Raw genomic sequence first — 24,059 nt, forward strand, 5'->3', positions numbered from 1 at the left:
CTTAAGTTCAGATTCTTTCCATCTGTTGAGTTCTGGATTCTGCCTGATGTTTGCAAATGTCTTTTCTACCACTTACATTTTGAACAAGTCTATCTGTCTCAGATCACAAATTTCCCCAGGGACAATGATCAACTCTGGAAAAAAAAAAAAAAAACCAAGCCCACACTGTGCAATTAATCAGAACTTTTAATGATGAACACAGTAATGACCTAGTGGTCAGTAAGTCCTCCCTTGGGTGTAACCTCATATTGCAGAATACATCCATTCTCTCTTCACAGGTTCTGAGGTGAACTTTGATGTGAAGGCCCCAGAGGATGGTAAGAACCTAGCACAATGGAGGGAGTCAAGAGTGGCTGCCCTGCTTGGAGCAAGACCACCAGTAGCAGGACAGTGCACTAAGCCTGGCTTCCCACCAAGCAAGGTCGGCACTTTGTGCTAGGGCAATGGTGGTGGCTGGGAGCTGGCACTGCCTCTCTCACTCCAAGGGAGAAAATGTACAGTCCCTGGGCAGGATCAAGTCCCTGTCACTATCAGGTCAGGCTAAGATAGTAACACAGGCAGGGTAGGCAGAAAACAGAGAACTAGGGAAGGCGCCTGCTCTGCTCCTGATCTCCAGGGACACTCTGCGGGCTGTAGTGCTTTCTGGTCAGCCGACTTGGAGCTGACCACTGTGGGAAGCTTGTCTCTGGAGATCTTCCCAGGCCAAACCAGGGCAAGCCAACCCCGAACCAAGCACATCTTCTGCCAGGAGACAGGGACCACAGCTGACCAGCTTCAGATTCCAAGCTGCCCACACCCATGGGCTTTGGCTGAACCCACAAGCACATTCAGAAGGATCATAGCTGTGAGAGCTCCTGCTGTGAGCCTGTGTCCGGCTCCACAGCGCCCTCTGCCCTGGCCCTCAGCACCAGGTCTGGCACACTCTGGGTGTCTGGGTTGGTAACTCCACAGTCCAACGTCCCTGCTAACCTCCTAGGCCATGGAAATAGTGTGGGCTTTGCATGCTGGATTACCATTTAATCCAGGTGTGATTTGGTGCAAGTCACTTAACACCTGTGAATGTCTCTCCCCCATCTGGCAAAATGAGGTGTCTGGTGTCATAAGGTGGCTGTGAGAACAAATGAGGTAAGGGATATGCATTAGTCAGAGAAATGGTGCCAATAAAATATACTGATGCAGATATATAAGAGGGGATTTGTGATGAGAATTGGCTCACGTGATTATGAAAGCCAAGAAGCCCCATGCTGTGCCACTGCAAGCTAGAGAACCAGGGAAGCTGACAATACAACTTTCAGTCCGAATCTAGAAGCCTGTGAATCTGCGGGAGGTGCTGGTTTAAGTCCTGAGTCTGAAGGCCCGAGAACCTGGAGCTCTAATGTCTGAGGGAAGTGGAAGATGGATGTCCCAGCTGCAGAAGAGAGAGTGAATTCCCCTTTACTCCACCTTTTTGTTCGATTGGGCCCTCAGTGGATTAGATGATGTTCACACGGGTGTGGACGATCTTCCTAACTTAGTCTACTGATTCCAGTGCTAATCTCTTCCAGAAACACCTCCAAGGACATACGGAAATAATGTTTTACCAGCTATCTGGGCATCCCTTAACCCAGCCAACTTGATGCCTAAAATTAACCATCACAATGTATAAGGGTCTAATGTAATGCAGAACTGACAAAATGGGCTGATGAATGGAAAATATTGTCATCATTAACCACAGAACCAGTTTTCCGTTCTGACCTTCCTTTACCTGATGTCTTTCTGAATCTCTTCTTTAATCTCCTAAATTAGCATCTGTCAGCCCAGATCTTTCTCCTGAAGATTTGACTACCCAATTGGTCCTATACACATGAACCAGAAGTCTCAAGACATCCCAAACTCAGCACACCGATACTGAACTCCTCATTTCCCCATGAAAACTTGCTTGTCTTTCCATGTTTGCAGTCTCAGTACAGCCCCACCATCCAGCCAGTGACCCAAGCCAGAAAGCTGGATGTCATCCTAGAGCTTTGCTCTCCCGAATTCCCCATATCCATTCAATCATCAGACCCTCTTTAACATCTCCTGATTCTGCCCTCCCCTCTCTGCTCCTATGGCTCATCCACAGCACAGGCCCCCATCAGATCTCCTTGTATCTCTTGTGCCAACTCCAGTCAGGGTTTTGCCTCCCTCACTCCCCCCACACTGCTTTCTTCAAGGTCCCTTGTGACATCCATGATGCTGAATCCAAGAGTCTATTCTTGGTCCTCATCTTTCCTAACCCTTCAACAGCATTTGTCACAGTGGATGGCTCCCTCCTCCTGAGATACCTTCATCCCTTAGTCTCTGGACACTTCCTTTGCCCAGTCTCTCTCGTAGTCCTCAAGCTGTTTCTTCTCAGGTTCTTTTGCTGGTTCACCTTCATCTCTCTAAGTCCTAAATGTTGGTGTTCCCTACTACTCAGTTCTTAACATGTATTTTCTACCTTGCTCACTCCACGAGTGATCTCGTCCTGTCCCAGGGATTTAAAGACCATCTATATGTTAATGACTCCTAACTCTAGTCCAAACTGTATCTAATTGCCTACTTTTTATCTCAGTTAGGATGTCTAACAGTATCTCAAAGGAGCCATATCTGAGACTGAGCTCCTAATCTTCCCTGCAGACTTGCTCTCTGGCAGTCCATCTTCCCCACTTCAGTTAATGACAAGTCTATTCTTCCAGATACTCAGCTTTAAAAAAACATTGGTGTTATCTCTCATGCTTTATGAGAAATCTGTCAGGAAATCCTGTCAGCTCTACTTCTAGGACATATCCCGAATCCAACCATTTCTCACCACCTCACCAGCTATCTAGCTGTTTTTAGCCACCATCATCTCTTGCCTGGACTACCACAGTAGCTTCCAAAAGTATCCATACTTCCACACGCGCTTGCTTCTAGTGTAAGTCAGATCCTGTCACTCTACACTGAATCCTCTCCCTCTCCCTCTCAATAAGAGCCGTTATCTTCACAGTGACCCACAAGGCTCTACATGTGATCCTATTTCCTCTCTAAATCTTGTCACCTTCTACTCTCCCACAGATCACACTTAACAGCACATATTTTGAACTCAGAAGCTGTTAATTATAGAAATGTGCATTATCTATCTCAACATCGTTCTTCTTTTCCTATTAGAATAAGAACCCTGGTTGTTAAATGGATACATTCGACCTGGAACAAAAGTCTACATCTCCCATATTCCCTTACAATTAGGTATGGCCGTGTGACTATGTTCTGGCCTCCAAGTTATCCCAGACATAATGGCTGGAGCTCCAAAAGCCATCTTGGGCCATGAGATGACTTTAAGGACAAAACTAGTGCATAGGATATGGAGCAGAAAGCTTGGAACTTAGGGCCGGGCATGGTGGATCACACCTGTGATCCCAGCACTTTAGGTGGCTGAGGCAGGTGAATCACTTGAACCAGGAGTTTCAGACCAGCCTGAGCAACATGGCAAAACCCATTTCTATCAATAATACCAAAAAATTAGTCAGACATAGCTGTCAGACACATTAGTCAGACACATGCCTGTTGTCCCAGCTACTCGGGAGGCTGAGGCAGGAGAATCACGTGAGCCCAGGAAGTCCAGGCTGCAGTGAGCCGCGACTGTGCCACTACACTTCAGCCTGGGTTATAGAGTGAGAAAGAGAGAAAGAGAGGAAGGAGGGAAGGAAGGAAGGAAGGAAGGAAGGAAGGAAGGAAGGAAGGAAGGAAGGAAGGAAGGAAGGAAGGGAGGGAGGGAGGGAGGGAGGGAGGGAGGGAGGGAGGGAAGGGAGTAAGAAAAGAAGGGAAGGGAAGGGAAGGGAAGAGAAAGAAGAGAAGAGAAGAGAAGCAAAGCTTGGAAATTGGGCCCTGATGACACATGGAACTTTCACACTGGCACTAGAGGCCTATTTACAGGTTGCTTCTATATTAGAAAAAAACTTCTATATCATTTAAGATATAATTAGTTTGAGGTTTTCTCTGATATGCAAATGGAGCATATCAGAGAAATTTATAATTTATAATTGACAGGGGAGTTATAGTAGGCCCCTTCAAAAGATATCCACATCAAATCCCTGGAACCTCTCTGTCTGTCCTCAAATCCCTGGAAAGCTTCTTTGCACATATAATTAAGGCTCTTAAGGTGAGATCATCCTGGATTATCTGGGTGGGCCCTAAACCCAATGACAAATGTCCTTTTAAAAGATACTCAAAGGAGAACAGACATACAGAGGAAGAGGTGACATGGCCACAGAGGCAGACTGATGAGGTCACAAGCTTGCATGTCAAGGAATGTCAACAGCCACCAAGAAGCTAGAAGGGACAAGGAATGGATTCTCCTCTGGAGCTTCTGCTGGGCAGCCCTGCCGACACTTTGGTTTCTGTTTGTTATAGCAGCTACAGAAAACCAATACAAGATTCACCAACACAAAGGTCATTGGAACAATGAAAGTGGATAAGGTACCTCTGAGAGATTTCAGTATCCTGAAGAACCAACATTTAAGGCTTGGAAGAACAGGGCCTGCAAAGGATATTGCCAGGCAGTGGTCAGAGAGGAGGAAACTATGTTAGTCTGTTTGCATTGCTATAAAGTCACACTAGGGACTGGGTAATTTGTAAAGAAATGAGGTTTATTTGACTCACAGTTCTGCAGGCTGTACATGAAGCATAGGGCCAGTATCTGCTTCTGGTGGAGCCTCAGGAAGCTCAAAATTGTGGCGGAAAGCAAATGGGAGCCAGTGTGTCACAGAGCAAGAGAGAGAACGAGAGGCAGCAAGAAGCGGGGAAGGTGCTAGGCTCTTTTAAAACACAAGATCTCACGTAATGAGAACTCACTCATTAATACAAGGATGGGACGCAGCCATTCATGAGGGATTCGCTCCCATGATCCGAACACCTTCCACCAGGTCCTGCCTCCAACATCAAGGATTATATTTCAACATGCAGTTTGGAGGGACAAACATTCAAACTGTATCAGAGGCCAAGGCAGTTCCAGGCTGAGTGAACGGCAGTGTCAAATACTGCTCAGGTCAGAGCTGGTGTGGCCAGTGAACTGGGAAATTTAACATCAGAGGGGGCAATCTTGACTTTCCTCAAAGCGTTTTCAGTGGAGTGGTGGGAGTAGGAGTGAGGTCCAAAAGATATGGGGATGAGTGAGTGGCTGAGATGGGAAAACAGCAAGTGTAGAAAACTCATACAAGTTTGGTTGTGAAGTGACAGAAAGAGTAGCTAGAGAAGTGGAAGGATTTTCCTTAGCTGGTAGAGATCCAGGGATGCTCCAGTGCTTATGAGGGGATAGGAAAGAGGGGAGGGTTGAAGATATGGGATGATTGACAGGGAAGAAAGCATTCCCAAACACATGAGGAGGTCCCCAAAATGGATCCCAACACAGGTAAGTAGAAAGGTTTGTGGCAGAATGTTGAGAAACCATCCATTCAATGGCTTCTGTTTAGTCTCTGATACGAAAGACAAAGTCACCTGCCCAGATGGATGAAAAGATAGTGGGATACAAAATTGTAAAAAAACACAAAAACAAAAAACTGCGAAAAAGGTTTGAAATAGCCTTTGAGAAGCATGAAGAGAGATCTGGAGGCTTGCTGAACTCTGCTGAGAGCCAGTAGAAACTGGAGACCAAGAATGTAATGGCCCCAGCCTGTGTGACTGTGCAAGGTTCTCCAGCAGCCCTTGACAGCCAAGGCCAGTGTGGAGAAGGCAGAGAATGGATGAATCTACACTGGACATTTTCCAGGCAAGCGGGGTGGCTCCTCTAGGCCAGGCCAATGGGACTAATGGGATGCTGACAAAAGTAATTGACAAAATGTACCAAGACATGTAAGGTAAATGAGAAAAAAATATTTTTAAATAGAAATAAGAGGAGTTGGATGGAGTGGAGTTATGATCAAAGAGAGATGTTTGCATTTTTCAGTGTCAGAGGTGGGGCAGTTCTGCAGGTGGCCAGGGTAGTTTGAGGACTGGAGTACAGTGGAAGTAACAGTCCTTAGAGATGAGGTAGTTAAGGAACTAAGAGGGCAAGGTGGTGACAAGTCATCATATAATTTATTGTCCACTTTTGAAAGTGAAAGGAAGCATTATTAATTTGTCATTCATCCCAGAATAACAGGCATGAGTCTGGACTGTACTGAGCAAACCAAGACATATGGTAATCCTAATGCTTAGCCATTCGGGCTGATTGCAAGCCTCAAGGTGGAGAAAATGACAGTGCCCTCATGCAAAACTATAAGGGACTGACGGGGCTTGCAGGCAGTTGAGCGCAGAGTATGGGAAGTGGCGTGGCCAATGGCAAGAGGTTGGCCAAGCAGGGGTTCTACAAGAGGGTGGAGGAGCTTAGGTGGGAAGCTTTGCTGGGGCGGGTGGAGGACATAGGTCCCATCTCCACATTTCTTGGGGGCTGTTAATCTGTAGAATGAGAATTGCTCAACCTCATGCATGTATCACATGTTTTCCTACTTTCCCAAGCACTTTTTTTTCCCAGCCTCCTGACTTTCTTGAGCGTTACCTACTGTGCTTCCCATTTTCAGAAACTGAAACCAAGGTGGAGGATGGTTTAGGTGATGACCCAAGGCAAACTGAGGAAACTCCAGAAGTAGGGCTGCCAGACAAAATACAGGACACTCAGTTAAAATGTAATTTCAGATAAACAACAAATAACATTTTTTGTATAAGAATCTCCCAAATATTGCATGGGACACACTTCTACCAAAAAAGTTATCCATTGTTTATCTGAAAGTCAAATTTAGCTTGGTGGCCGGGCGCGGTGGCTCAAGCCTGTAATCCCAGAACTTTGGGAGGCCAAGACGGGTGGACCACGAGGTCAGGAGATCGAGACCATCCTGGCTAACACGGTGAAACCCCGTCTCTACTAAAAAATACAAAAAACTAGCCTGGCGAGGTGGCGGGCGCCTGTAGTCCCAGCTACTCGGGAGGCTGAGGCAGGAGAATGGCGGGAACCCGGGAGGCGGAGCTTGCAGTGAGCTGAGATCCGGCCACAGCACTCCAGCCTGGGCGACAGAGCGAGACTCCGTCTCAAAAAAAAAAAAAAAAAAATTTAGCTTGGCACCCTTGTTTTTTGCTTTTTGATTTGTTGTTGTTGTTTTGCTAAATCTGGCAATCCAAAAAGAAAGGGGGCAGGCCAGAGTGGCTGAATAAATCAGAGAGCTTTCTTAGTAGCCTCGGAGGCTGGGAGGGCAGGGCCAGGCTCAGGCGCTCTCAGCTATGTTCAGGCGTAGCTGAGAGAAGACTTGAATGGCTTTATTTTATTATTTTTTTATGTTTTATTTTTATGAGTTCATAGTTGGAGTTTATATTTGTCGGGTACATGAGATATTTTGATACAGGCATACAATGCATAATTATCACATCAGGGTAAAAAGGGTATCTATCCCCTCAAGCATTTATCATTTCCTCATGTTACAAACCTTCCAATTATGCTCTTTTAGTTATTTTTAAATGTACAATAAATGATTGTTGACTGTCGTCACTCTGTTGTTCTTTCAAATACCAGATTTTATTCATTCTAACTATATTTTTGTACCAATTAACCCTCTCCATTCCTCCTAGAATGGCTTTCTGCTCATGGCCATGTCACTTGCAAGTGAGCAGATAGAGCCTCAGAGCCAACAACGAAAGTCCACATCCCCTATTTTAATTAGATCCTCATCTAGCCCTGGGAAGTAGGCACAGCATAGACCCCTTTACTCAAAGGTTCCAGGAGAGATTTGCTGAGCTTCTAGAGTCAGAGCCCACCAAGGAAGGGGCCTTAGGGAAGGACACATGTTCATACATGATGGGTGAAGGTGCAAACCCTGGAGCCCACCCAGCAGACCCCATGGAGCATGGTGCCAAGACTGTACCCTGGCACGGGATCAGCAAGATTGGCCTTCTCCCTAATAAAGCGGTAGGCAGGGTGCAAGGAGAGGGGAGTCATCACTGTGGAAGGTGGGAGAGACAGGGAGAAGAGAAATGACCAAAGCTCAGGTCAGCTAGTAAATCATTAGCCTTCACCAGAACACAGAAGCTTGGTAGATCATTGTTATAGGATAATTAAATGAAATAAAAAACAGCAAAAATAGGCCGGGCGTGGTGGTCACACCTGTAATCCCAGCACTTTGGGAGGCCGAGGCGGGCAGATCACTTGAGGTCAGGAGTTCAAGAGCAGCCTGACCAACATGGTAAAATCCCATCTCTACTAAAAATACAGAAATTAGCCGGGCATGGTGGCAAGCACCTGTAGTCCCAGCTACTCAGGAGGCTGAGGAAGGAGAATCGCTTGAACCCGGGAGGTGGAGGTTGCAGTGAGCCGAGATCACACCACTGCACTACAGCCTGGGTGACAGAGCGTGACTGCATCTAGGAAAAAATTAAAATTAAAATTAAAAAAAAAACAGCAAAAATAAAATACAACGAAGTAAAATAAAACAACAAAACAAAAGCAGTCCCCAGCCTTTTTGGCACCAAGGACCGATTTCATGGAAGACAGTTTTTCCAGGGACAGCACGGGTGATGGGGATGGTTTTGGGATAATTCAAGCACATTATTACACTTATTGTGTACTTTATTTCTATTACTATTACATTATAACATATAGTGAAATAATTATACAACTCACCATAATGTAGAATCGGCGGGAGCTCTGAGCTTGCTTTTTTTATTTTTTTAATTTTTAATTTTTTATTTTTTTTGCTACTAGACAGTCCCATCTGGGTGTGGAATATGATGAGGTTTTTCTTCAAATAATCTGATCAATCTTTTATTTTTTAATTCATATATTCCTAACATGGGGGTAATAGGAGACAGTGACAGATCATCAAGCATTAGATTCTCATAAGAAGCCTGCAACCTACATCCCTCGCATGCGCAGTTCACAAGAGAGTTTGTCCTGCTGTAAGAATCTAATGCTGCCACTGGTCTGACAGGAGGCAGAGCTCAGCAGTAATGAGAGCAATGGGGAGCTGCTATAAATACAGATGAAGTTTTGCTTCTTTCCTGCCACTCACCTCTTGCTGTGCGGCCGGGTTCCTAACAGGCCACGGATTGGTACTGGTCTGTGGCCTGTGGGCTGGGGCCTCTGGCTTAAGAAGTATATCGTATATCATGATTAGGCATATTAAATATGTATACAAATGAATGTCTTTTTTTAAATGACACAAAAGTATCACAAAACAATACTTTGTACCATGTATTCTGATAGATTCAATTCTTCCATTTCATTCAAATAAAAATCTGATCATGACCCATTAAATTGATTTCACAACCCATTAATCGGTCATAACCTATAGATTGCACTGCTTTACAGATACTATTCTCACTGTTGGGTATAAAATACATTGTGGGGGTCGTGGGGGCAGGCAAGAGAAGAGGCAGGAAGCTCAATGAGGAGGATATTGCACAAACTCAGGCACAAGCAGATAGCGGATTGGAGCAGGATGTTGGTGTCGGGGGCAGAGGCCGGTGGGCACTCTGTATTTTAGAAGCAGAATGTACAGGACTTATTAATGAATTAGATGAGCAAGAAGGAGGAATTAGTGATGACTTCATTTTTGGTTTGGGTCGCTGGGGGGAACAGCAGTGTTGATTACTGACATGGATTTGCCTGGGGAAAGGAGCAGATTTGCAGGTAATTGAGAGTTCTGTTTGGGCTGTGTCCATTTCAATGCAATCTCACCCATTTTCATTGTTCCTGCTCTAGTCTTAGAGTCAGCTGGAGAGAAGTACATAGGAGGTAGAGAAAGACCCCACAGTGAAAATGTTAAGGAAAACGGAAAACTTAGTTAACATCTACTCAGGGCTTACTCTGTACCAGGCAGTGTTAAAAGCACTACACATGTACATTTACTTCTCAGGATAATGCTATGAAATAGGTGCTATCGTTGTCTATGTTTTACAGAAGAAGCACAGAAGGTTACTTTCCTTGTCTTCAGTCGCACAGCAACTATATGAGCTGAGATGTGAACCAAGTCTGCCTGATGACAAAATGACATTGCCCTATCAGGGAAAGAGGTACTCAATCTCTTGGAGTAGGATGAATCTTTTTTTTTTAAAATGAATTTTGACTTGGAAAGATGTTCACATTATATTGCAGAGTTGAAACACAAAAGCAGGATTCAAATCAGAAACAGCAGCTTCTGATCTGTTTTTACAGTAAAAGTTAAAAATGTGTCTATGCATTGATAAAAGACAAGATTATGTATATTACAAAATTAACACAGGTTCTCACTGATGGGATACAGGTGGTTTAAATGTTTGTCAGTGATCATATACAGTCATTGTTAAATAATATATTTTAAAATAGAGAAAGAAATGGAAACAGTGTTCGGCATATCCAGCCTGTCTGTAACACAGATTCATGGCAGCAAAGTGCCTCAAAGGACAAGTGTGCATTGTGGTGGAGGCCTCTGAAGATGTGGGCTGTCATCCTGGTACTCCCTATCTGCAAATCTCTGTGTGGCCTTGGGACCACAGGGTCCTCAGAGGGGGATCTCAAGGAAAGTACCTGCAGCAGTAGTGTCTTGGTAAATCCGTAACCACCAGCTCTCTAAAAAATAAAACACCCTTGATTTGCAGTGTTCACTGATTTCTGTGGCATAAAAACTACCAGTTTCAAATGCAAATTGAGAAAAGATGAACAATAGTACACAAGTATATGGTATTTCCACCATGTAAATACAATATGTAAATTACCTCCAGAAGATAGTTAACAGTAAAATGCAATAAAGTAAATAGGGCATGATGAGTTACGAGTGTTTATTACTTTTTAAAAAATGTAAATTGTTTATTTGCAATCTCATATCATCTAATTTTTTTTTTCTTTTTTTTTTTTTTTTGAGATGAAGTCTTGGTCTGTCGCCCAGGCTGGAGTGCAGTGGCCAGATCTTGGCTCACTGAAAGCTCCGCCTCCCAGGTTCATGCCATTCTCCTGCCTCAGCCTCCCGAGTAGCTGGGACTACAGGCGCCCGCCACCTCGCCAGGCTAGTTTTTTGTATTTTTTAGTAGAGACGGGGTTTCACCGTCTTAGCCGGGATGGTCTTGATCTCCTGACCTCATGATCCACCCGTCTCGGCCTCCCAAAGTTCTGGGATTACAGGCTTGAGCCACCGCGCCCGGCCATCATCTAATTTTTAATAATGACTGTGTTTAACAATTGGCTTACAAGATTCCCCGAAATTTAGCAATTGGCTCTAGTGAGTCAGTATGAGCCTGCCCCAGCACACCACTGCCTCAGAGCCTTTTGGGCTTTGTCCAAGATCAGAAAGAGCTATGTGCCTGCTGAAGCAACTGAAGGAGGGAATCTCACCGCTGGCTCCTTGGCCCCACAAGGCATCTCGGCTTGAATCTCAGTCCGGAAGGAGAGAGAGGAAGAAGCATAGGAGAGGACTCCAACCAGGAAAGCCAGTGGCAGGAAGGGCTGGCAGCATCAATGTTATCGTGGGAGCTGTTTTTCTCTGTCTTATCAATGGCAGAGACCAGGGAAAACAATGCCCCTGCCTTGATATCACTTCGTAAGCCAACAGGAAAAACCCAGAACCATGGGTTTGCAATGGCTTTGCCAATCTGGGTGGGCCAGGATTCCTTTCCCAGCTCTGAACTCTTGCCTTCTGCCTGTCTCTGCTTTCTGTGCTCCAGCATGCTGATTACATAGCTCTGAGTCTCAGTTTCTCCTCTCTGAAATGGCCCAACTTGGCAGGTCCTGGAGAATTCAGGGGCATAGCTGCCTGTCTCTCACTATGAAGACCATGGCAGAAGCAGGGCAAGCATTCCTCCTTCTTGGCTCTGTGTGACCGGCCTGGACACCACCCAGTTTCCATATCATCTTCACTTTGGGAGCTGTGTAGGCACTGAAAACATCATCCTCCATCAGCAGATTTGGAAACTGAGGTCCAGGGAGGTCATGGAGCCTGTTAAAATGGCAAAAGAACCAACTGTACACACATTTCATAAATTTAAAAAGTGGGAGATCGAGGCCGGGCGCGGTGGCTCAAGCCTGTAATCCCAGCACTTTGGGAGGCCGAGACGGGCGGATCACGAGGTCAGGAGATCGAGACCATCCTGGCTGACACAGTGAAACCCCGTCTCTACTAAAAAATACAAAAAAAAAACTAGCCGGGCGAGGTGGCGGGCGCCTGTAATCCCAGCTACTCAGGAGGCTGAGGCAGGAGAATGGCTTAAACCCGGGAGGCGGAGCTTGCAGTGAGCTGAGATCCGGCCACTGCACTCCAGCCTGGGCGGCAGAGCGAGACTCCGTCTCAAAAAAAAAAAAAAAAAAGTGGGAGATCAAGTGTTGCAGAGGGTGTGAACCTATAGGATTTCTTATGCATTACTAGAGAACATTAGTAGTATCTTGGAAAGGTGAATATGCATATATTCTACAATGTGGCACATACACTGAACAGATATTGTTGCAAATGTAGGTCAGGAAGAGTCAGAGCAGCAGTGTTCACAGTTGCAAGAACCATCAACAGGAGAATAGTTGAATAAACTGTGGCTGAGTCACACAATGGATGAGATATAGGAATCTAAATCTAAATGAACGAATGAATGAATTACAGTGGCATACCTCAATGTGACTAAAATGTAATAGTATGGCCAGGCATGGGAGTACATACCTATAGTCCCAGCTACTTAGGAAACAGGTAGGATTGCTTGAGGCCAGGAGTCCAAGACTATAGTGCACTATTATTGCACTTGTGAATAGCCCCTGCACTCCAGCCTGGGCAAGATGCTGTCTCTACTTAAAAAAAAAAAAAGGCCAGGCGCAGTGGCTCAAGCCTGTAATTCCAGCACTTTGGGAGGCCGAGACGGGCGGATCATGAGGTCAGGAGATTGAGACCATGCTGGCTAACACAGTGAAACCCCGTCTCTACTAAAAAATACAAAAAAACTAGCCGGGCAAGGTGGTAGGCGCCTGTAGTCCCAGCTACTCGGGAGGCTGAGGCAGGAGAATGGCGTAAACCTGGGAGGCGGAGCTTGCAGTGAGCCGAGATCTGGCCACTGCACTCCAGCCTGGGCAACAGAGCGAGACTCTGTCTCAAAAAAAAAAAAAAATAGCAGTACAATATTAAGTGAAATAAGTCAATCATAAAGATTTTATACAGCATGATACTTTTTTAAGAAAGGTAAACAACAAATCAAAAATATCTGTTTTTAGAATGCATACAGATTAGATACAATTAAATAAATATGAAAGCAAGGGAGTGATTCCAGATGGTGATTATGTCAGTTTGGGGGAACCTAGGAGATGGGCTAGGGATAGATCTCATATGTAGACATAAGTTATTGTCAGGGTTCTCATTTTTATGGTGGCTGGTTTGTACAGGGACTATAAGCAAACAATTAAATAAAACATAATATTATGAAGCAAGGATTATGGTTAACTCCCTTCTGTGCCCCTGGGCTGGGGGGAGGAAGAAGGCTAGCATTGAGAATCAGACTTGGCTGGTGCCACTATCCGGTTTTCAGGGGGACAACTGAAAATCACAGAACCAGAAGTCATGTGCTTTCCCCTTCCAGGCCTCAGTTTTCACATCAGTAAAATTAGGTTTGGGGATCAGGTCATCTTTGAGTTCCTCTATTAGCTGAGCTAGAGTAGGCCCTGCTGCAGTAACAGACAAGCCTCTCCATCTCAGGGGCTGTACACATCGCAGTCTGGGAGGCCACCCTGGTCAGCTCACCTACAACACTGATTTAGAGATCTGGCCTCTTCTGTCTTAGAGTCTTTCACCCCATGGAGGGGAGAGAGAAAATGTGGAGAACCCACATCTACTCTTGTTGACTCCCAAGAGACACGCAGTTCCTACTCACCTTCCTGCTGAGAACGCACAACCCCCACCCCACTACAAGGGATGCTGAGTGAGAAGGGAGGAGGACGTGCATGCTCAGGGAACACTGACCCTCCCTGTCTGAGCTCCCTGCGTGTCTGTAATCCTCAGAGTCTCCGGGATGTTCCAGCCCAGATTCGACAATCTCCTGTTTCTGAGTCTACAAACCACAAAGGCTTTCTGAGTTTATTCATTCATTCCTTAAGTAAACAGAGGGCCTGCTCTGATCCAGCGCTGGGTTAGGCCAAGGAGCTTATCACTCCTTAAAAAGCTCATAGTTCGGGGGTGAGTCCTGGTGGGAATGGAGGGTAAGAGAGGACTGACCGTTTTTCAAATGTCATCATGTTGTGTGAATGCCCCATAGTCAAAGATAAAAGAGAGAATATCTAATGGGTGTGTGTGATAGGGGAGGAGGTTGTGATCACAAAAGGCTTCTTTCAGAAAGTCAGTTTTTCAGCTGGGTCTCTAAATGTGAGAGGAGACTGCTAGGAAGACTAAAAGAGGGGGCTCTTCCCAGTAGGGGAACAGTATGTGCAAAGGCATGAAGGCAAGGAAAGCCTCGCATGCATTAAAGGCCAGTTATTTCATTTTGCTGAAGGTGGGGTACACGTGGTGTAAGGGTTATGGGGGTAGGTTGTACCTGCTATTAGGATAGAAGGGTGATTAGGAGTTAGATGCTGAAAGGCCATGAATGTTGTGCCCAGTAGGCGTTTGGATTTTATCCAGTGGGCCACCATGGAAAGGTTCCAAATAGGCAAGGAAGGCCAAGGGGTGACTGGAGTGGCAGTTTCAGCCTTCCCAAAGTCTCCGTTAGCCAACTTTCCTTCTATTCTTTGATGTAAACAAAGTTTTTCTCAGAATAAGGTAAAGAACTCTGCACACTCAACTTTACCGCGAGTGCCTTATTCCCCATCTCCCAAACAGATGTCTCACTAACTAAATACATAGAAATTCCAGAGCCATTCTCCTTGTCACCCACAAGAGGACAAGCTCACATTTTGATCACTGGCTGCGACCCACTAGGCATTATGTGGAGTGACCAGTCCGCCCTGGAGGCCTGTGTTCTCTCCACAGGTTGAGCATTGCTAAGAGGCCACCGATAAAATGTACAGTAGTTCCCCCTTATCTGTAGTTTTGCTTTCCATGGTTTCAGTTCCCTGCAGTCAACTACGGTCCAAAAATGTTAAATGGAAAATTCCAGAAATATACAATTCAAGAGTTTGAAATTACATGCCATTCTGAGTATGTGATACAATTTTGTACTGTTCTACCCTGGACATGAATCATCCCTTTGTCCAGTGATCCATGCTGTGGACGCTGCCTGCTTATAGATATCGTCTGCTCCTGACATCCAGTCATTGACCTTGACAGAGCTCAGTGGTCCAAGATCACCAGAAGCAGATGAGCCTCATTCTGACATGTAATCAGAAGGTCAAGAGCGGCCTAATGCAACGACATAATGACCATGTCACTCACCTCACTTCACCTCATCAAGCAGGCACTTTAACATCTCACATCATCACAAGAAGGGTGATAGAGTACAATAAAACCTTTAGAGAAAGACAGAACACGTTCATGTAACTTTTATTACAGTATATTATTATAATTGTTCAGTTTATTATTGTTAATCTCTGCCCCGACTTTTTTTTAGATGGAGTCTCATTCTGCCACCCAGGCCAGAGCACAGTGGGGCAATCTCAACTCGCCGCAACCTCCTCCTCCCAGGCTCAAGAGATCCTCCCACCTCAGCCTTCCGAGTAGCTGGGACTATAGGTGCACAACACAATGCCTGGCTACTTTTTTGTATTTTTTGTAGAGACGGTGGTTTCACCATGTTACCAGGCTGGTGTTGAACTACAGGCCTCAAGTGATCTTCCTGGCCTTCCAAAGTGCTGGGATTACAGTCATGAGCCACCACACCCAACCTGTTAATTTCTTAATGTACCAATTTATAATTTCAATTTTATCATGGGTATGTATATATGTACGTATAGGACAAAACATTGTGTGCATGCGTGTGCACGCACGTGTGTGTGTGTTTCAGAACTACCTGCGATTTCAGGCATCCACTGGGAGTCTTGGAATGTATTCTCCATGAATAACAGGTGACTAGTGTGTGATTGCTGCCCACAGCTCCTATGTGACACTAGACACCACTTTTCAGAGGATGGTTCCTTAGGGAGCAGGAAGCCCACTAGGCCTGCTCCGAACTTCTAGGAACCAGAGGTCCGGGATGTTCTGCCAGTTTTCCCAGACCACACACAAACCCTAGGCCCCTGACACCCAGGCTGGGACCCCTCAGGCCCATGTCATACTGTCCGCCATGAAACCAAGCAAGCACTCTCTCAGGGCTTCCAGAGGCCAGGGCCCTCAAAGTGTCTCCTGCCTCCCCGTGTCATCTGGGATTCCAGCAGCAGTGGGAAGATTTTATACACAAGGAAATGGTCCAGGGGAGGAGACTCAACTTGTCAGTGTCACATAGCCCAGGAAGTGACAGTCTCCAAAGCTCCAGGCACTTTCCACAACTCGAAACTTGCAAGGAGTGGTAGGCTGAGTTTAAGGTTCAAGGACCTACCCACCCTTTGCTGCTCAAAATAATCTTAAAGGCTACTAAAGAGCCTGTGGGTGGGGCCTGGAGTGGTCAAGTTGCCCTTATGGTTTTGTCATCTGTGCACTGCACAAAGAGGTCAGGGGCTAGTGGGGGCTGAAATCTGGTTAGTGCAAACAGCAGGGCTGCATCCATGGAAGGAGGAGGCACTCTGTGTGTGTGTGTGTATGTGTGTGTGTGTATGTAAAGGTGCCTTGAGAGAGAGAGAGAGAGAGAGAGTGTGTGTGTGTGTGTGTGTGTGTGTGTGTAAAGGTGCCTTGAAACCTGGATTTCAACCCACTGGGTTGGTTCTATGGTAAAAAGAGCAATTACTTTTGCACCAGCCTAGTAATTCTGCACAGTCACCATAGGGGTTAGACACTGGCCTGGGAGAGTGGATATAAAGTCAACATGGCAAATAATTTGCGTCTTCAGGGCCAATTCCAGTGTCTCATTAGAGGCGACGTGGGGTGCCGTATTGAGTAGGAACCTGACGTCTTGCCTGGGAAGGGGATCTGCACTCAGTGAGGTCTGTCCTGGGTGGGGGATGGGGCAGTGGTGCCTGTAAGGACAGTATTTGCCATTTTGCCATCTCTGCTGTAAACTGACACCTTCTGTGTCAACACACAGTCCAAAGGAACCCAATGCCCAGCCCTGGCCTAGAGGAGAAGCAAATCTTAGCTTTGTCAGTCTGTGCTTTGCTATTTATTCCTGGCACATGGAGTGTGGGTGGGTTGAAGAGGGTTAGGGGTTCGTTTGCATGATAAATCATCATGGGGTATTTTTTACAGAAATAAGAAGCATCAATTTGCACAGGATTGTGAAGCCCCATCTTCTTCCCCTGCCCATCTCTGCTTGCCTCCTGGGCCCAATTTGAAGGCTGACTCCCTCATAAAGGCCAACTGCTTCCTCTTCTTGCCCAGGTTTCTCCTGCTTCTCTGAGCTCAAAGGTCTTGGTCTGACACTCCACCAAACACTTATCAGACCTGTTACCTGGGCAACTTTAGGAGCATACTTTTTCCTACTTGTCCCCTCCTGCCCGCATTTCTCCAGATAAAATGAATATTACTGTTATTGAAAGTATCAATGTCACCCTCCCCTCACGCATGACTGTCTACTCACTCAGGGAACAGCAAAGCTCCTTCCTGTTTGTATCCTCTTTGGATCCCATCAGTCACTGTAGAAGTTGGTAAGGATGGGATCAACATTCCCATTTGATACCTGGAAAAACTGAAGTTAACAGAGAGGGCGGGCCTACCCAAGGTCACTGGGCCAGGTTTCTTTCCTCCAAATCCTGTGTTCATTCCACTGACCCATTCTGGAGACTGTGGGATGGCTGGAGCCTCTGGACAGGGAAGGGGACAGGGATGCGAGCCTTACCTGGGTGCTCCCTCCTGCCTTCCAGTCTGAGGACGGTATATGGGGCCAGAGCTGTCACATCTGAATGCTGCCACACTGGGATCAACGAAGAGAGAGCTGGGAGGTAGTAGTGGGTTAGGAGCAGGTAGTGTAGTTATCAGGTTTACTGAGTGACCCTGGGATGGTTCTTTTCCTTCTCTGGGCCATGGTACCTCCTCCTCTGTAAATTGAGGGCTTGGAACCTCTGACATTTTAAACGCAGAGTTCCTTAGTGTGCACATGATAGGGCAAGAAGGTGCGGAGTTTGGGCATAGCCCGGTCTTCTGGCCTGGTACCTAGTCCTCTGATACTCATCTGGTCACTCTCACCTATTACCGTCTCCCACAGTACACGTTGTCACAGGGGATCCTGGAGCATGCATTCCCAGCAGCTGGCTGAGGGCTGACCTTACGTCAATCAGTTGCCATCCAGGCAAGCTGCCTATAGGATGCTCATATTTATTAATCACCTACTGGGTACAGAGCCCACATGTTGAGCAGATGTCCTGTGGTCAAGGAGAGGGAGAAAAGGACAAAACCAAAGAAGCCACTCAGGCTTCAAAGAGGAGCAAAATCTGGACATCCGTCCATCCATCCATCCATCCATCCATCCATCCATCCATCCATCCATCTCTCCACCTATTCATCCAATCATCAACCCAGCAACTATTTCCTGATTATTTACTATCTATGCTCCAGGCTCTGGGTAGAAACTATGTTGGGGAGAAAGAGGCAGAGGCCATCAGTGTGGTCACCAGGTATGATAAACACCTTCTTGGCATCAAATCACTCCGAAGGACACAGGGAAGGACCAGAGGTTTCTCTAAGCAGGTGTCAGATTCCTAGTTATGTCCCCTACCTGAACAGCAGTTTTCTTTATAAAATCTAGGGAAGGTCTTCATCAGTGGTTTGAAATCCTGCCTCCACCCTTGGAATCTCAAAGACAGCAGCAGAGTTCCAGAGATAATCCCAACTATTTCTTTTGGTGTGGTGGCGGGGACAAAGTTTCACTCTCTTGCCCAGGCTGGAGTGCAGTGGCATGGTCTCGACTCACTGCAGCTTTGACCTCCTGGGCTCAAGTGATCCTCCCACCTCAGCCTCCTGAATAACTGGAACCACAGGCATGCACCACCACGCCCAGTTAATTTTTGCATTTTTTTGTAGAGATGAAGTTTTGCCATGTTGCCAGGGCTGGTCTGGAACTCCTGGGTTCAAGCAGTCTGTCTGCTTTGGCCTCCCAAAGTGCTGGGATTACAGGTGAGCCACCATGCCCAGCCCCAAATAGTTCTAAGAATAAGTGGTTATCACATTTATTTGCAACAACCGTGTACCTACTCTTTAAACAAATAGGTTAAATACTGCTTAAAAATATAAAGGGTACTGTATAGATGTGTTCTTGATGAATGAAAATATTAAGATATAATTGATATATGTGCTGTCGTTTGTATTAATAACTGCAAATTAATAGACAAGATGGAGATCTGAGATCCAAGGGCCTCTTGGTTGGTGAAAACGGGCGGCATTTGGTCATCCCTGAAGGCCTTTCTGGTGCAAGCGTCCATAGATGTGGTTAGGTACACCTGCAGGTGATGGGAGTAACTCGTGGAGTGGGTGGCAGGGAAGAGCTGTCCTTTACGAAATATCTTCCGCTTACCAAGCCCAAGCTGGGAAGCACACAAACGTCCCCGGCGGCGGGAGGATGACTGCTCCCATTTTACAGAGGAGAAAACAGGCTTGCTCGCAGAGGTTAGGCGTCACGCAGAGGTCATTCCGCTGGGCGGTGGCCGAGCTGGCACTCCAACGCTGGGCGGAATGGCTCCAGAGCCAGACTGAAGGTGGGAGAGATGACTCGGTCCCAGCCAGGCGGTGAGTTCCTCTGGGCTAGGTCCCAGGTGCTGGCGCAGCAAAGACCACCCGGAGAAAGAGACGGTGAAGGCCCTGGGACTTCTTGGGGCGTCCGGCGGAGGCGGGGACAGGGCTCCCTTCAGGCAGTCTTGGACTAGCTGAGTTGTCCCAGGAAGATGGGTGACAGCCGCTTTCCCGAGCTCCCCCGGCCCAGGCTGGGGTCCTGGCGACTCGCCAAGGCACCGGTGCGGGCTGGGGCTGGGGCTGGAGCCGGGGCGGAGGAGAGGGGCGAGAAGCGAGGCGGGCCCAGAGCAGAAATAGGAGAAGGGAGAGGGGGAGGGGCCGGGGAGTCTTTCCTGGGGCAGGAACCCTGGCCCCCCTTGGCGCAGCCGGCCCGCAAAGTGATTCTGCAGATGGAAGGAATTAAGTCGGAGGGGGAGGGTCCGATGGTGATAGCGAGAGGAGGGAGTTAGAAGTGTGTGTATCTGTGTACGCGCGTCTGAGAGAGGAGCGGGAGAGACAGGGAGAAACATCAGACCAGACGGAAATAGAAGAGAGGAGACAAGAAAGAGTGAAAGAGAAGAACATACACAACACACACACACACACACACACACACACACACGGAGCGCGCCACATAGACGACGGACACGGGAGACACTAATCGAAGAGAGAAAGAGGGAGTATAAGAAAGGAGGGAAAATAGGAAAGGAAAAGTGAGTGAAAATTAAACAATTGCGGAGGATTTGGAAAGAACGAAGCAAGAGAGCTGACGACAGAATGAGACGAGATTGATTAGGCCAGGGCTGCACCGAGCTCCCGGCAGCTCTGGGAGCTGGGTTGGCCGGGCTGGGGCGAGGTGGGGCTTGGGCGGGGCCTCGCATGGGCGGGCTCCGTCGGTGCTGCATATGCAGATGAGCCTCATTCCCCTCTCCCCCCGCCCCTGACGGTTCATATTCAACGTGACAGCCAATGCAAGGAGAGGACGGTGCCAGGCGGGGCTGGGAGTGGGCGGGGCATCGTGGACCCCACCCCTGGAGCCGCCGCTGGAGGGGTTAGCAGCAAGGCAGATAGCGGGTCGCCGGGCCGGGCGGGACGCAGTGGGCGGGGCGGAGGGGGCGGGGCCAAAAGTTTCCTGCCCAACTTTCGCAGCCTCCTTCCACCGCCCGCGCGCGCCGGGGCTGCAGTCGGGGGGAGGTGGCGGTGGCTGCAGCGGCTGCGGGCAGCGCGCGGGGCGCAGGGCGCGGGGCGATCGCCGTCGGGGTTAGGGAGGCGGGCAGTGGGCGCAGGCTCCCCGGTGCCCGCCCCTCCGCTGCGGAGGGGGGCCGCGAGCGGGCGGCCGGGGAGGGGCCGGCACTGCCGCCGCAAAATGAGCCTGCTGTCGGCCATCGACACGAGCGCCGCCTCGGTGTACCAGCCTGCCCAGCTGCTCAACTGGGTCTACCTGTCGCTGCAGGACACGCACCAGGCTAGCGCCTTCGATGCCTTCCGGCCCGAACCGACCGCCGGCGCCGCGCCCCCGGAGCTGGCCTTCGGCAAGGGCCGCCCGGAGCAGCTGGGCTCGCCCCTGCACTCCAGCTATCTCAACAGCTTCTTCCAGCTGCAGCGCGGAGAGGTGGGTGCCCCCGCGCGCCCCCGCCCACCGCCCCACCGCCCCACTGTGGCGGGCCGTTCCCTGTCTGACCCGCTCTTCCTGGCCTGGCGCGGCCTGGCTCCGCATTGCCCGGCCCGGCTTGGCTTGGCTTCGTTCAACTCTGCCAAACTCGCTGCCCGAAGTCCCCGGGGTGCCGGGAGCGCGTCACCTCCCGGCTGAGCCTGGGCTGGAGCAACGCAGGCCGGGGCGGGGCTCTCCCGCCCCCTCTCCCTGCCAGGGCAGCCCTACTCCAAAGGGGTTGGGGGAGGGAGTTGAGGAGGGGTTGTCTCCGGATTTTCTCCAGACAGCTGGGGTGCGGCCTGGGCGGGGAGCCCCTTCCAAGTGTCCTTCTCACGCCCAACCCTATCCTTGTCCTGGCCACCGCGGGCTGGGACCGAGAGTGCAGATTCTGCTCAGGGCTCCTCTGGAAGGGCCTAAAATCTTTGCTCCGACCTCTGCTTTTCCCGACCCGAAAGGCACCCTGGAGAGCAGTGACTGCCCAGAGGGCTTCTCCTGTTGTTCTCACTCGGGGACCCCAGATAAGTCCTCCAGCTGCTCGCCCTCCCCCAGCCACATAGGAAGTGGTTTCTGAGGGCTTGACCCCACAGACTGCGCTGTCCCTAGCCCTCCCAGCCTGGAAGGAAATGAAAGGGAAATCCTCTTGAGCTCTTGGGAGGGGGGCTAGAAAGGGAGAGAGGTTCCAGCTGCCCAGCGCCTTCTGCAGAAACCTGGGCCGGCTGTGTTGCAAAGTCTGCCTGTTTGGTAGATTCAGTTACAAAGTTGACTGGGCAGCGCCTCTTTGCCAGCAAGATAAATACACAGATCGCCACCACCTCCCAGCCCTTTTTGAAGAGTCTCCAGGGCCTGCCCAGATACCACTCCTTTCCCTGGGCTGGACTCCTCTTCTCCCTCCATTTACTTCTGCCTCATTTGGGAATTTCAGACACCCATCTGTGGCCTTCACTTCCTCCCCTTGTGGGGGCTTTCTCTGCAAAGATGCAAGAGGTGTGTTGGGGGGAGGACACACATGGGGGTCACTTTCCTTCCAGACCTGGGCACATCGGTGAATTTTAGGAGACTCAGAGTCCTGAATGGGTTGGGAGGAAAGCCTATGTATGCAAGGGTGTGCTGGGGATAAGAGAGGGATGCAGAGGGTCGCCCTTGAGTTCGACTCTGCCATTATTTACTAGGGGAGACATGGACATATAAAATGCTGGCCTAAGGCCAATACTACCCAGGCTGACGTGTTGACCTGTGTGGGTAGAACAGGTGTGGGAGGGGGCTGGGTGCAGAGGAGGAAGATGAGTCTGGAAGTGCACCCTTTGGTGCCAGGCAAAAGCATTTGTATGCCAAAGCTCTTTGTAAACTGTAAAGCATTCCCTCTGAGTGAGGAATGGTTCTTGGCTGGAGATCTTTCTTTCTTGTAAGAGACTTTTCTGCCTCTTCGGGGAACTGGCTTCAGGTGACCAGTGACTTTGGAGGACCGTTTGTGGGGTGTTTCTTCGGTCCATGGTGTTTTTAGTTGTTTGTTCTCTTACCAAACATTTGTTGAGCTCTGGGCAGGCCCTGGGGATTCACAACCACAGGCTAGTGGGGGCCACGGATGAGTAAACAGACATAGGGTATGAATGGTGGGTGATTTGATGGGGGCGCTTGTGGGAGCCCCAAGGGAGTTTCTCACCCTGGGAGAAGGCTGAACTTGACCCACAGATCAAGTGTGGACCCCTAGTCAACCTCTTCTAGCCTCCCTCTGCTCTCCCTACCATGGTGGCATTGTTCCCCACCAGTGGGTCTCCCCTGAAAGGACCTGGGAGTTTGGGGCCATCAAGAGTACCCTATGAGAATAGGATGTTGTGCTGCTTTTTGAAAATTTCTGGTATCCAGGATCCCAACTGGAGCTCAGTGAGACCTGCCCTCTGTCACTTCATTGCTGCGTACCTCAGTTTCCCCATAAAGGCACACACTGTGAAAGGAGCAGGAAAAGGTTATACTGTATAGTGCAGTGGTGTGGAAAAGTCTTTCATGACCCGACTTCAGGGAACCCCGTCTCCCTCTGAGCCTTAGCTTACCTATCTGTTAAATGTAGTCTCTGCTACACCCCAGGATGGTATATCTATAGTATTTGAGACCTGTTCAAACAAGAGAGGGCTTGGGGAGGCAAGAGGGACTTCTCCGATGCTCACAGGCCAGTGGCTTCCTCGGAGGTGATGAAGGGCTGTGCCTGCTGACTTCCGGAAGGCCCTCTTGGCTACAGGCTCACTCATCCTCACCGCCCCCCCACCCACCCACTTTGCCTCCTAAACCCTCTCAAAGCCTCAGCTGTGTTCCTGGGGACAGGCCTTTCCTGCGCCCAGGGCTTAGCTGGTGACCTAATATGGCTCCAAAATAGCAACTGGCTGAGAAGGCAAGAAAAAATACCCCCCACCTCAATGCCACCAAGGGGCTGGTCGGAGAGGAAGCAAGTCGTGTGTGGGCCGGAGGGGACTCTACGGAGGGACCCAGGGGGTCCAGGAGCATCACCATTCTGTGCGAGGCCTGGCAGGCCCGGTGGTAGTGCCTGTGGATGTGACTTGCATGCTGACCACTGACCACGGCCTGTCTGCGCCAGCCCCTGTGCCAAGAGCCCACCCCCTCCTGCACCACCCCCAGGCTGCTCTCACCACAATAGCAAAACACCATGAATGCAGCTGGGATTTGGAGGGGGTGAGGACATGGGGGCACAGAAGCCCATTGTGCCCCTGGAACCTCGGCTCTGGAAGCTGAAGATAAGC

General features: G+C 48.8%; 1 protein-coding gene and 1 long non-coding RNA gene across 2 annotated transcripts in view; one reads left to right on the forward strand and one right to left on the reverse strand.

Annotated features, from left to right (window-relative positions):
* Positions 1–10,072: 10,072 nt before the first annotated feature.
* On the reverse strand, positions 10,073–18,316 carry LOC135965105 (uncharacterized). The gene is made up of 3 exons (XR_010577964.2): positions 17,536–18,316; positions 15,303–15,376; positions 10,073–10,546 (listed from the first exon to the last, which is right to left on the reverse strand). It is a non-coding gene; the product is annotated as an uncharacterized lncRNA (long non-coding RNA).
* A 2,524-nt stretch (positions 18,317–20,840) lies between these two features.
* ZCCHC24 (zinc finger CCHC-type containing 24) overlaps positions 20,841–24,059 on the forward strand; it is a 63,352-nt gene continuing 60,133 nt past the window's right edge. The window contains exon 1 of the mRNA XM_005565326.4: positions 20,841–21,270. Within this exon, the coding sequence (XP_005565383.1) occupies positions 21,025–21,270 (246 nt within the window). The 5' untranslated portion in view covers positions 20,841–21,024. The remainder of the gene's footprint in view (positions 21,271–24,059) is intronic.

This window comes from Macaca fascicularis, chromosome 9 (assembly GCF_037993035.2).
Source record: "Macaca fascicularis isolate 582-1 chromosome 9, T2T-MFA8v1.1".
NCBI lineage: Eukaryota > Metazoa > Chordata > Mammalia > Primates > Cercopithecidae > Macaca > Macaca fascicularis.